This window comes from Mytilus trossulus, chromosome 9, assembly GCF_036588685.1.
Source record: "Mytilus trossulus isolate FHL-02 chromosome 9, PNRI_Mtr1.1.1.hap1, whole genome shotgun sequence".
Classification (NCBI taxonomy): domain Eukaryota; kingdom Metazoa; phylum Mollusca; class Bivalvia; order Mytilida; family Mytilidae; genus Mytilus; species Mytilus trossulus.
Genome location: NC_086381.1, coordinates 4,232,020 through 4,244,770, shown reverse-complemented (window position 1 = coordinate 4,244,770; position 12,751 = coordinate 4,232,020). Strand labels below are relative to the sequence as shown.

The 12,751-nt window shown below is 37.1% G+C and overlaps 1 protein-coding gene across 1 annotated transcript; it reads left to right on the top strand.

Moving 5' to 3' along the window:
- The first annotated feature begins 8,825 nt into the window (after positions 1–8,825).
- Positions 8,826–12,183, top strand: LOC134684993 (actin-3-like). Its single transcript, XM_063544321.1, has 2 exons — positions 8,826–9,126; positions 11,043–12,183. Exons 1-2 carry the CDS (start codon positions 9,001–9,003, stop codon positions 12,045–12,047), a joined length of 1,131 nt encoding a protein of 376 aa, XP_063400391.1. The 5' UTR covers positions 8,826–9,000; the 3' UTR covers positions 12,048–12,183.
- Positions 12,184–12,751: the final 568 nt, after the last annotated feature.

The window sequence follows — 12,751 nt, the reverse complement described above, 5'->3', positions numbered from 1 at the left end:
AAAACTACACGAATGTGGGGTCTCACTAATTAGCGACAAAAAGCGTCAAGAAGCGACAAGAAGAAAAATAATAAGTGACAGAAAGCAACAAGAAGCTATTTAGCGACAAGAATACATTTTGTTATCACATACATTAAAATATTTTTTAGGATTATATTGAAAGATGAAGAAATAAAAACAAATTCGATGAAGAGATTGTGTACTTTTTATTATCATATTGATAGATGTAGAAATTAAACATGTGTAAGAGCAAAGGAAATGTAAACGCTATAAAATGAAAATAAAAACAGATTTGTCACCTTCCTTTTGAAGGATTTAATAAAACAAAAACATGAAATATTATTTCCTTCCTAACTGTACAATTATTTTTTCCTGATAGGACCAACATTAGCTGTGGCTTCACTCTAAGGTAATACACAATTAAGAGCAACAAATGAGATTAACTAGGTGCGTTGTCCTTTGTTTTATTGCAACAATAACATCCATTAACACCTTCATCAATTACACGCACCAGAATGTAAAATTATTGTACCGAATAGTGAACACCTGTTGAAAACTCAAGATTGTCATCAGTTTCCTTTAATCTTCAATCTATATGCATAAACATGATAAATATCGTTAAATGAGACAATACACTAAATAAAATGATGAAAAATATTCACATTTTAATTATGTTTTCCTCTTGTTTGATTTTAGTTCTTAATTTGTATTTCACAATTTGTGTATGAATTTTCTGGACAATTATGCACAAATAATGCATTTTGCAAGTTAATTATATATTGTACAAAAATGGTTTTAAAAACAAATAAAAAGACAAAATATACTTCCTGTGATACCTTATAAAATATCATGTAAATAAATGTAGCAACTGAATTAGATTTACAAGTTTCATTTCCCCCCCCTATCAAAATTAACTTTCCTGTCGTTGAAATTGTTTTCTTTTGCATATTTTTTTAATATTTATTTCGAATAAGTAATATAAATAAAAAAATGTTTTCTTGTCGCTAAATAGTTTCTTGTTGCTAATATTATTCTTCTTGTCGCTTCTTGTCTCTACAATTCTTTTTGTCTCTAATTAGTGAGACCACGCATGGACATTAATACATAAACAAACCGCGACTTGCGATTTGGAACAAGAACGTTTATTAAATGATATGATGAATGGTTCTCCATTTCTTTATGAGAGTACAGTATCAAATATCAGTTTCATAACGGTAAAATATAGAAATACTCCACTTCAGTTCTTGTGACAGAAATAGAATTATCGATCGACTTACAGAGAACTCTCGCAAGTTATCAAAATTTGGGAATTCCCTCTGACGTGTTTACTAAATTTATAAAAACACTAAATATAAATACTGTTTAATTCTGATTTTCCGTATTGTTAAAAACACGCATATAAGTCAAGGAAAATATCCTACATGAAGATTATGAGTAAAACATTACAGGAAAGTTGTTTATGTTCAATTGTTTTGCTTGTTTTTACCTTTTAAAGCAAGACAATCATAAGAATCTGAGATGTTGCCGAATGTTTAGAATAAAACGAATGACGTGAGGGAGTGTGTCATAGGGTCAATGGTAAAAGTCTACAGATTGCTTGACAGCAATCGTATCCCAAAAAACTAATCTGCTGCTACTTGTCCGAAGTATTCAGTTTAAAAGCGCATCACAAAAGAACGGATTAAAAATATAAGTAGTTTCATCAGGCCTTAAGATAGACAAGAAAGGGAAAATAATAAATAGGTGTTGAAATGATCATTGGAATTGGTTTTAAACCATGATGTCGGTTTTCTTTTTTTGAATAATTTCATATTTTTGTCATCCACACGGTCTTATAATGCTCATTATACATTATGGTTTTTGTTCGTTGTTAAAGGCTGCATGTAACCGGTGGGTTTTGAGACCCTGTACATTATGGTTTTTGTTCCTTGTTGAAGGCTGCATGGTCACCGGTATGTTTTGAGACCCTGTACATTATGGTTTTTGTTCGTTGTTATAGCTGCATAGTAACCGGTTGGTTTTGAGACCCTATACATAATGGTTTTTTGTTCGTTGTTGAAGGCTGCATGGTCACCGGCCTATACATTATGGTTTTTGTTCGTTGTTATAGGCTGCATGATAACCGGTAGGTTTTGAGACCCTGTACATTATGGTTTTTGTTCGTTGTTATAGGCTGTATGGTAACCGGTAGGTTTTGAGACGCTGTACATTATTGGTTTAGTTTGTTGTTGAAGGCTGCATGGTAACCGGTAGGTTTTGAGACCCTGTACATTATAGTTTGTGTTCGTTGTTAAAGGCTGCATGGTAATCGGTAGGTGTTGAGACCCTGTACATTATAGTTTGTGTTCGTTGTTAAAGGCTGCATGGTAACCGGTAGGTGTTGAGACCCTGTACATTATAGTTTGTGTTCGTTGTTAAAGGCTGCATGGTAACCGGTAGGTGTTGAGACCCTGTACATTATAGTTTGTGTTCGTTGTTAAAGGCTGCATGGTAACCGGTAGGTGTTGAGACCCTGTACATTATAGTTTGTGTTCGTTGTTAAAGGCTGCATGGTAACCGGTAGGTGTTGAGACCCTGTACATTATAGTTTGTGTTCGTTGTTAAAGGCTGCATGGTAACCGGTAGGTGTTGAGACCCTGTACATTATAGTTTGTGTTCGTTGTTAAAGGCTGCATGGTAACCGGTAGGTGTTGAGACCCTGTACATTATAGTTTGTGTTCGTTGTTAAAGGCTGCATGGTAACCGGTAGGTGTTGAGACCCTGTACATTATAGTTTGTGTTCGTTGTTAAAGGCTGCATGGTAACCGGTAGGTGTTGAGACCCTGTACATTATAGTTTGTGTTCGTTGTTAAAGGCTGCATGGTAACCGGTAGGTGTTGAGACCCTGTACATTATAGTTTGTGTTCGTTGTTAAAGGCTGCATGGTAACCGGTAGGTGTTGAGACCCTGTACATTATAGTTTGTGTTCGTTGTTGAAGGCTGCATGGTAACCGGTAGGTGTTGAGACCCTGTACATTATAGTTTGTGTTCGTTGTTAAAGGCTGCATGGTAACCGGTAGGTGTTGAGACCCTGTACATTATAGTTTGTGTTCGTTGTTAAAGGCTGCATGGTAACCGGTAGGTGTTGAGACCCTGTACATTATAGTTTGTGTTCGTTGTTAAAGGCTGCATGGTAACCGGTAGGTTTTGAGACCCTGTACATTATGGTTTTTGTTCGTTGTTATAGGCTGTATGGTAACCGGTAGGTTTTGAGACCCTGTACATTATGGGTTTTGTTTGTTGTTGAAGGCTGCATGGTAACCGGTAGGTTTTGAGACCCTGTACATTATAGTTTTTGTTCGTTGTTAAAGGCTGCATGGTAACCGGTAGGTTTTGAGACCCTATACATTATGGTTTTTGTTTGTTGTTGAAGGCTGCATGGTCACCGGTATGTTTTGAGACCCTGTACATTATAGTTTTTGTTCGTTGTTAAAGGCTGCATGGTAACCGGTAGGTGTTGAGACCCTGTACATTATAGTTTTTGTTCGTTGTTAAAGGCTGCATGGTAACCGGTAGGTGTTGAGACCCTGTACATTATAGTTTTTGTTCGTTGTTAAAGGCTGCATGGTAACCGGTAGGTGTTGAGACCCTGTACATTATAGTTTTTGTTCGTTGTTAAAGGCTGCATGGTAACCGGTAGGTGTTGAGACCCTGTACATTATAGTTTTTGTTCGTTGTTAAAGGCTGCATGGTAACCGGTAGGTGTTGAGACCCTGTACATTATAGTTTGTGTTCGTTGTTAAAGGCTGCATGGTAACCGGTAGGTTTTGAGACCCTGTACATTATGGTTTTTGTTCGTTGTTATAGGCTGTATGGTAACCGGTAGGTTTTGAGACCCTGTACATTATGGGTTTTGTTTGTTGTTGAAGGCTGCATGGTAACCGGTAGGTTTTGAGACCCTGTACATTATAGTTTTTGTTCGTTGTTAAAGGCTGCATGGTAACCGGTAGGTTTTGAGACCCTATACATTATGGTTTTTGTTTGTTGTTGAAGGCTGCATGGTCACCGGTATGTTTTGAGACCCTGTACATTATAGTTTTTGTTCGTTGTTAAAGGCTGCATGGTAACCGGTAGGTGTTGAGACCCTGTACATTATAGTTTTTGTTCGTTGTTAAAGGCTGCATGGTAACCGGTAGGTGTTGAGACCCTGTACATTATAGTTTTTGTTCGTTGTTAAAGGCTGCATGGTAACCGGTAGGTGTTGAGACCCTGTACATTATAGTTTTTGTTCGTTGTTAAAGGCTGCATGGTAACCGGTAGGTGTTGAGACCCTGTACATTATAGTTTTTGTTCGTTGTTAAAGGCTGCATGGTAACCGGTAGGTGTTGAGACCCTGTACATTATAGTTTGTGTTCGTTGTTAAAGGCTGCATGGTAACCGGTAGGTGTTGAGACCCTGTACATTATAGTTTGTGTTCGTTGTTAAAGGCTGCATGGTAACCGGTAGGTGTTGAGACCCTGTACATTATAGTTTTTGTTCGTTGTTAAAGGCTGCATGGTAACCGGTAGGTGTTGAGACCCTGTACATTATAGATTTTGTTCGTTGTTAAAGGCTGCATGGTAACCGGTAGGTGTTGAGACCCTGTACATTATAGTTTTTGTTCGTTGTTAAAGGCTGCATGGTAACCGGTAGGTGTTGAGACCCTGTACATTATAGTTTTTGTTCGTTGTTAAAGGCTGCATGGTAACCGGTAGGTGTTGAGACCCTGTACATTATAGTTTGTGTTCGTTGTTAAAGGCTGCATGGTAACCGGTAGGTGTTGAGACCCTGTACATTATAGTTTGTGTTCGTTGTTAAAGGCTGCATGGTAACCGGTAGGTGTTGAGACCCTGTACATTATAGTTTGTGTTCGTTGTTAAAGGCTGCATGGTAACCGGTAGGTGTTGAGACCCTGTACATTATAGTTTGTGTTCGTTGTTAAAGGCTGCATGGTAACCGGTAGGTTTTGAGACCCTGTACATTATGGTTTTTGTTCGTTGTTATAGGCTGTATGGTAACCGGTAGGTTTTGAGACCCTGTACATTATGGGTTTTGTTTGTTGTTTAAGGCTGCATGGTAACCGGTAGGTTTTGAGACCCTGTACATTATAGTTTTTGTTCGTTGTTAAAGGCTGCATGGTAACCGGTAGGTTTTGAGACCCTATACATTATGGTTTTTGTTTGTTGTTGAAGGCTGCATGGTCACCGGTATGTTTTGAGACCCTGTACATTATAGTTTTTGTTCGTTGTTAAAGGCTGCATGGTAACCGGTAGGTGTTGAGACCCTGTACATTATAGTTTTTGTTCGTTCTTAAAGGCTGCATGGTAACCGGTAGGTGTTGAGACCCTGTACATTATAGTTTTTGTTCGTTGTTAAAGGCTGCATGGTAACCGGTAGGTGTTGAGACCCTGTACATTATAGTTTTTGTTCGTTGTTAAAGGCTGCATGGTAACCGGTAGGTGTTGAGACCCTGTACATTATAGTTTTTGTTCGTTGTTAAAGGCTGCATGGTAACCGGTAGGTGTTGAGACCCTGTACATTATAGTTTGTGTTCGTTGTTAAAGGCTGCATGGTAACCGGTAGGTGTTGAGACCCTGTACATTATAGTTTGTGTTCGTTGTTAAAGGCTGCATGGTAACCGGTAGGTGTTGAGACCCTGTACATTATAGTTTGTGTTCGTTGTTAAAGGCTGCATGGTAACCGGTAGGTGTTGAGACCCTGTACATTATAGTTTTTGTTCGTTGTTAAAGGCTGCATGGTAACCGGTAGGTGTTGAGACCCTGTACATTATAGTTTTTGTTCGTTGTTAAAGGCTGCATGGTAACCGGTAGGTGTTGAGACCCTGTACATTATAGTTTGTGTTCGTTGTTAAAGGCTGCATGGTAACCGGTAGGTTTTGAGACCCTGTACATTATGGTTTTTGTTCGTTGTTATAGGCTGTATGGTAACCGGAAGGTTTTGAGACCCTGTACATTATGGGTTTTGTTTGTTGTTGAAGGCTGCATGGTAACCGGTAGGTTTTGAGACCCTGTACATTATAGTTTTTGTTCGTTGTTAAAGGCTGCATGGTAACCGGTAGGTTTTGAGACCCTATACATTATGGTTTTTGTTTGTTGTTGAAGGCTGCATGGTCACCGGTATGTTTTGAGACCCTGTACATTATAGTTTTTGTTCGTTGTTAAAGGCTGCATGGTAACCGGTAGGTGTTGAGACCCTGTACATTATAGTTTTTGTTCGTTGTTAAAGGCTGCATGGTAACCGGTAGGTGTTGAGACCCTGTACATAATAGTTTTTGTTCGTTGTTAAAGGCTGCATGGTAACCGGTAGGTGTTGAGACCCTGTACATTATAGTTTTTGTTCGTTGTTAAAGGCTGCATGGTAACCGGTAGGTGTTGAGACCCTGTACATTATAGTTTTTGTTCGTTGTTAAAGGCTGCATGGTAACCGGTAGGTGTTGAGACCCTGTACATTATAGTTTTTGTTCGTTGTTAAAGGCTGCATGGTAACCGGTAGGTGTTGAGACCCTGTACATTATAGTTTGTGTTCGTTGTTAAAGGCTGCATGGTAACCGGTAGGTTTTGAGACCCTGTACATTATGGTTTTTGTTCGTTGTTATAGGCTGTATGGTAACCGGTAGGTTTTGAGACCCTGTACATTATGGGTTTTGTTTGTTGTTGAAGGCTGCATGGTAACCGGTAGGTTTTGAGACCCTGTACATTATAGTTTTTGTTCGTTGTTAAAGGCTCCATGGTAACCGGTAGGTTTTGAGACCCTATACATTATGGTTTTTGTTTGTTGTTGAAGGCTGCATGGTCACCGGTATGTTTTGAGACCCTGTACATTATAGTTTTTGTTCGTTGTTAAAGGCTGCATGGTAACCGGTAGGTGTTGAGACCCTGTACATTATAGTTTTTGTTCGTTGTTAAAGGCTGCATGGTAACCGGTAGGTGTTGAGACCCTGTACATAATAGTTTTTGTTCGTTGTTAAAGGCTGCATGGTAACCGGTAGGTGTTGAGACCCTGTACATTATAGTTTTTGTTCGTTGTTAAAGGCTGCATGGTAACCGGTAGGTGTTGAGACCCTGTACATTATAGTTTTTGTTCGTTGTTAAAGGCTGCATGGTAACCGGTAGGTGTTGAGACCCTGTACATTATAGTTTGTGTTCGTTGTTAAAGGCTGCATGGTAACCGGTAGGTGTTGAGACCCTGTACATTATAGTTTTTGTTCGTTGTTAAAGGCTGCATGGTAACCGGTAGGTGTTGAGACCCTGTACATTATAGTTTGTGTTCGTTGTTAAAGGCTGCATGGTAACCGGTAGGTGTTGAGACCCTGTACATTATAGTTTGTGTTCGTTGTTAAAGGCTGCATGGTAACCGGTAGGTGTTGAGACCCTGTACATTATAGTTTTTGTTCGTTGTTAAAGGCTGCATGGTAACCGGTAGGTGTTGAGACCCTGTACATTATAGTTTTTGTTCGTTGTTAAAGGCTGCATGGTAACCGGTAGGTGTTGAGACCCTGTACATTATAGTTTTTGTTCGTTGTTAAAGGCTGCATGGTAACCGGTAGGTGTTGAGACCCTGTAAGTTTTTTTTTGTAGAAAGTTGTTACATATGTATCAAACTACATCTCCATTTTCTTTTTTTTAATTTTCCTTTCATATTCTTTTTTTTAATTTTCCTTTCATATTCTTTTTAATTTCCATATAAGTGAAGAAAACAGCACCTTTGATAAGCCTAAAAATAAATATAAACAAATATTCTTAAAAAATGTGAATAAAAAGTTTTTTTTAAATGGTTGAGCACAAAAATGAACGGCAAATAATAATCTTCCTTTCAAATTCGTATAACATTTTTTGGACGAATTTTCACTTGTCCGATATCAAACCGACTGCTCAAATATATGAATACAAATGATATTTTAATTTTGTTTACATTTCAACAAAAGAAAATAATTGTTTCTTCAGAGTAAGTATCTGACATGTTTGTGGCTTCTAAATTTTCATTTTGCAGAAATGCAGTTCTACATTTTCGTTTTTGCTTAAAAGACATTTTCATTTTGCTTGAGGCAGTGTAATCCGACATTTTCATTGATTCAAAAGCCTTTAGTGTGATAAACCAACTTTTCACATCAATTTCTTGAAAAAATTTGCACCAAAAAAGTCAATACTTTAGAAGGATAAAAACAAGCGAGACATTCATTCTAAATCCTGATCTAAAAATTACTGAATTCCGCTCCGTTTAATTCCGTTTACTTCCAGTATCGACTTTCGGTCAAGTGATGTTCCTTCCATTCTTCCGCTTCCCAAGGTTTTCGCTTCGGGCACCGGTTCCTCAACTGCTAGTTTAACGTTCCTGTTATACTACGTATACTTTGGTGATGATAATGGAAATGTCTTATAAGTCTTACAAGTTTAAAACATGGGCACATTTCAAATGTTAAGAGTCCAAATCCACAAGTAAATTAATCAACCTATTTATTTTTTTAAAAAGGAAGGAAAAATAAAAGAACGGAATTTTAAAAGAAAACTCCCTTTGTTACGTTGTATTTGAATTTTATAATCGTGTGCATGTAATTTAAAAATCCATATTTTATATATGTGTAACTTGTGTGCACTCCCAATATAAGAATGTATACTATTCGATAAATAAAAAAGTTTATATACCTGGAGGTTTAACATCAAATACAATATTAACGAGTTGTAAAATTACCTGTGATTTATAATAAAAGGTGAGGTCAGAATGCTTCAATACACAGTACACTTAACGTAAACACGCTATAAATGGAAAGCTTTTACCATATTCATATGCAAATGATTCATTTCTTATCGCCTTATATGGTAACATAAATCGCTTTTTTTCCCAAGGTGCAAAACGAGGAAGTCCGTTGAATAAAACAAGTGTGGATTTTAAAGTCTTCCCAGTCATTAGTTGTAACAGGGATAGAAAGGTTGTAACCAGTTTAGAAAATTAAATAAATTCAAAATGTGTGACGATGATGTAGCAGCTTTGGTAATTGACAATGGATCAGGAATGTGTAAAGCTGGATTTGCAGGAGATGATGCTCCAAGAGCTGTATTTCCATCAATTGTCGGAAGACCCAGACATCAGGTTTGTAAATTACACCATTTCAATAGTAAAGCTTTCGGTATACACAAAGGGAATGAGGTCTGTTCCACCGTTCACATTACATTTTGTTTTGTATGAAGTATTTTTATAATCTTATAGATTTAGTGGCGGACCCAGGGGATTGGGGTGAGGATTTGGGGGGGGGGATTACGGTGGTTTAAACCAACCCCCTTTTTTTGACGACCAATGCAGTTGAATAGGGACATTTGAGTTGGAACCCCTATCCCCCATTTATCCTATGTTCGGAACCCCCTTTTGAAAACGTCTAGATCCACCCCTGAATTCGATTGTATTAATTACGTGTCAAGACAAAATTTCAAGAAATTCGATAAAGGCAGCGCCTAGTTTTAATACAATGTGAAATGCCGGTACACGTTGCTTTTGCCCATATTAGGAGAAGATTTATACTCAAGTAGCGTTGGTCACGCCCATGTATTTAACGATTTGATAGACAAATAAATCTGTGTTGTCAGCAAATCAATATTCACTTTCTATTTCCTTTTGTTTAAATTTTTATTAAGTTTTATTTGTCCATTTATCAGAAATTCAATCTTTTCGACTTAAAATGCTTAATTGTGCTTTTTCACCATTGACTATATACGCAATCAGCGGAACAACGCCTTATATGGTTACCACGTGAGACAATGACAGTAAATTCTTGTGTGACCCGATAAGTACAAGACACGAATATTTCTACTTTGAGTGGGAGTATTTTAACATATTTGTTATCGTACAAAATGTTATTACGTATAAATGGAAAAGAAGTCAATAGAACCTGATTGAATGACCTATGGCAGTGATTATGATAATTCATTGATTGCTGGCATGTTTGCTTGACATTCAATACCTTATCGCTATTTAGTTCAATCCGGGGAACACAGTCACCGGGACAATTTCCTGTTTATGACAAATGTGTTATAAACGGTAATAGACAGGGGTCACCAGTAACATCTGTGGACGACAAAAATTAGAAAGCGAACATTATGAAACTTTGATCCACTTATAAAAAAAAAAATACAAACATAAAAATGCTTTGACTACCATAGTTTAGAGCTTTTACAATATTTTATGCATAGTACTAAACACAGGGCCCAAAATAGCTTCAACGGGAAGATTAAGTCGAATCATATATATTCAAAGCAAGTCATTTTCCAAAAGAAATTCAAAATAACGACCAATGCAGTAAATACAAACACAATATACTCTGCAATTTAGTAATACGTATATGTGTTGAAATTTAATGTCATCGCAATATTGTGTAAAAAAGGAAAATCACAAAAATACTCAACTCAAAACGGAAGGCTTCTAAAATTTCAAAATCAAAAGCTTAAACACAAGGTGTCGCTGCGAATCGCAATCTCGGACAGGAAGGGAAACTTCGTATGAAACACATATTTGTAGACCTTATTTTGACCTATATATAATGGTTTACTTATACAAATTGTGACTTGAATTGAGAGTTGTCTCGTTGACATTTATATCACATTTTCTTAAAAAATATGTATGTTGGAAATTTACCATTAAAAAAAGTTCACACTTTTAACACATACCGGGAAGTCTGCCTATATATAGCTATGAGTAATAATAAAAAAAACTTTGGTTAAGAGTCACGGAAGCATACACACAAGATCACACAAGGACATAACATACGATCTATTGAAGTTTTAACCGACATTAATATGAAAGATGATCTGTATTGGGGTTCTTAATTACTGTGTGCTTAATTATTTTTTTAGGCATTTTTATCCTTTCTCTATACTAAGGCACTTAATTATTCTGTATTCTGTATTTTGTATTTTTTTATACAAGTTCTGTCTTTTTATCTCTATTTGTTTTGTGAATTTTAGGGAATATGACCAATTCAATTAATATTAATATTCACGTTTTGTGTTTTTTAGGGTGTAATGGTTGGTATGGGACAGAAAGACAGCTACGTTGGTGATGAAGCCCAGAGCAAGAGAGGAATCCTTACATTGAAATACCCAATTGAACACGGAATTGTCACAAACTGGGACGATATGGAGAAGATCTGGCATCACACTTTCTACAACGAACTCCGTGTAGCACCAGAAGAACATCCAGTTTTACTGACAGAGGCTCCACTCAACCCTAAAGCCAACAGAGAAAAGATGACCCAAATTATGTTCGAAACCTTTAACTCCCCAGCTATGTACGTTGCCATTCAGGCCGTATTGTCTTTATATGCTTCTGGACGTACAACTGGTATTGTGTTGGACTCTGGTGATGGTGTATCCCACACTGTACCCATCTACGAAGGTTATGCCCTTCCTCATGCTATTATGAGGTTGGATCTTGCCGGACGGGATCTCACAGACTATTTGATGAAAATTCTAACAGAACGTGGATATTCTTTCACAACCACAGCCGAAAGAGAAATCGTTAGAGACATTAAAGAAAAATTGTGCTATGTAGCTTTAGACTTTGAACAAGAAATGTCCACAGCTGCATCATCATCATCATTAGAAAAAAGCTACGAATTACCTGACGGACAGGTTATCACTATCGGTAATGAAAGATTCAGGTGTCCAGAGGCTATGTTACAACCATCTTTCTTAGGAATGGAATCATCAGGTTTACATGAAACAACATTCAACAGTATCATGAAATGTGATGTTGATATCCGTAAAGACTTGTACGCTAATACCGTTTTATCTGGTGGTTCAACCATGTACCCAGGTATTGCCGACCGTATGCAGAAAGAAATCACAGCACTTGCTCCATCAACAATGAAAATCAAAATTATTGCTCCACCAGAAAGAAAATATTCCGTATGGATCGGTGGTTCCATCTTAGCTTCACTCTCAACCTTCCAACAGATGTGGATCAGCAAACAGGAATACGACGAGGCAGGTCCATCCATTGTCCACAGAAAGTGCTTTTAAACTGCTCAGAACAACTAATTGTTATGTTATATTTTATGTACAAACAGCATCCGTTTGTATCATTGTTAGATTCAAACTATTTTTCTATCATTTTTATAAAGTTCATTGTTGTACAAAAATAAAACCATAAAATCCGTTTTTGTCTGTTTTATAATATATGTATTGTTGTTTTTGTTTGAAGAATTCGAACGCTTTAATCGTGTTTGTCGAGCCTGCGACTTTTATCGCAGAAAGCTCGACATAGGGATAGTGATCCGGCGTTAGCTAACTTCTTATAAGCTTTGTATTTTTAGAAGGTGGAAGACCTGGATTCTTCATACTTTGTATATAGATGCCTCATGTTACAAAGTTTCCGTCAGTCACATGTCCAATGTCCTTGACCTCATTTTTCTGGTTCAGTGATTACTTGAAATTTTTTTCTGTAATGCTAAATTCTTTCTTATAAGTAAAAGGATAACTATATTTTATATGTGCGTACTTTGCAATGCCCGTCACACATTTTTCACTTGACCTCGATCTCATTTCATGAATCAGTGAACAAGGTTAAGTTTTGGTGGTCAGGTCCATATCTCCGATACTATAAGCTATATGACTAGTTTATTCGGTGTTTGGAAGCACTGTAAGGTATACATGTCTTACTGGCAGGTGTCATCTGACCTTCACCTCATTTTCATGGTTCAATGGTCAAAGTTAAATTTTTGAGT

Coding starts and splice junctions, on each gene's coding strand:
- LOC134684993 (XM_063544321.1), top strand. CDS start 9,001: ATGTGTGACGATGATGTAGCAGCTTTGGTAATTGACAATGGATCAGGA. Junction 9,127..11,042: donor TCGGAAGACCCAGACATCAG/GTTTGTAAATTA, acceptor TGTGTTTTTTAG/GGTGTAATGGTTGGTATGGG.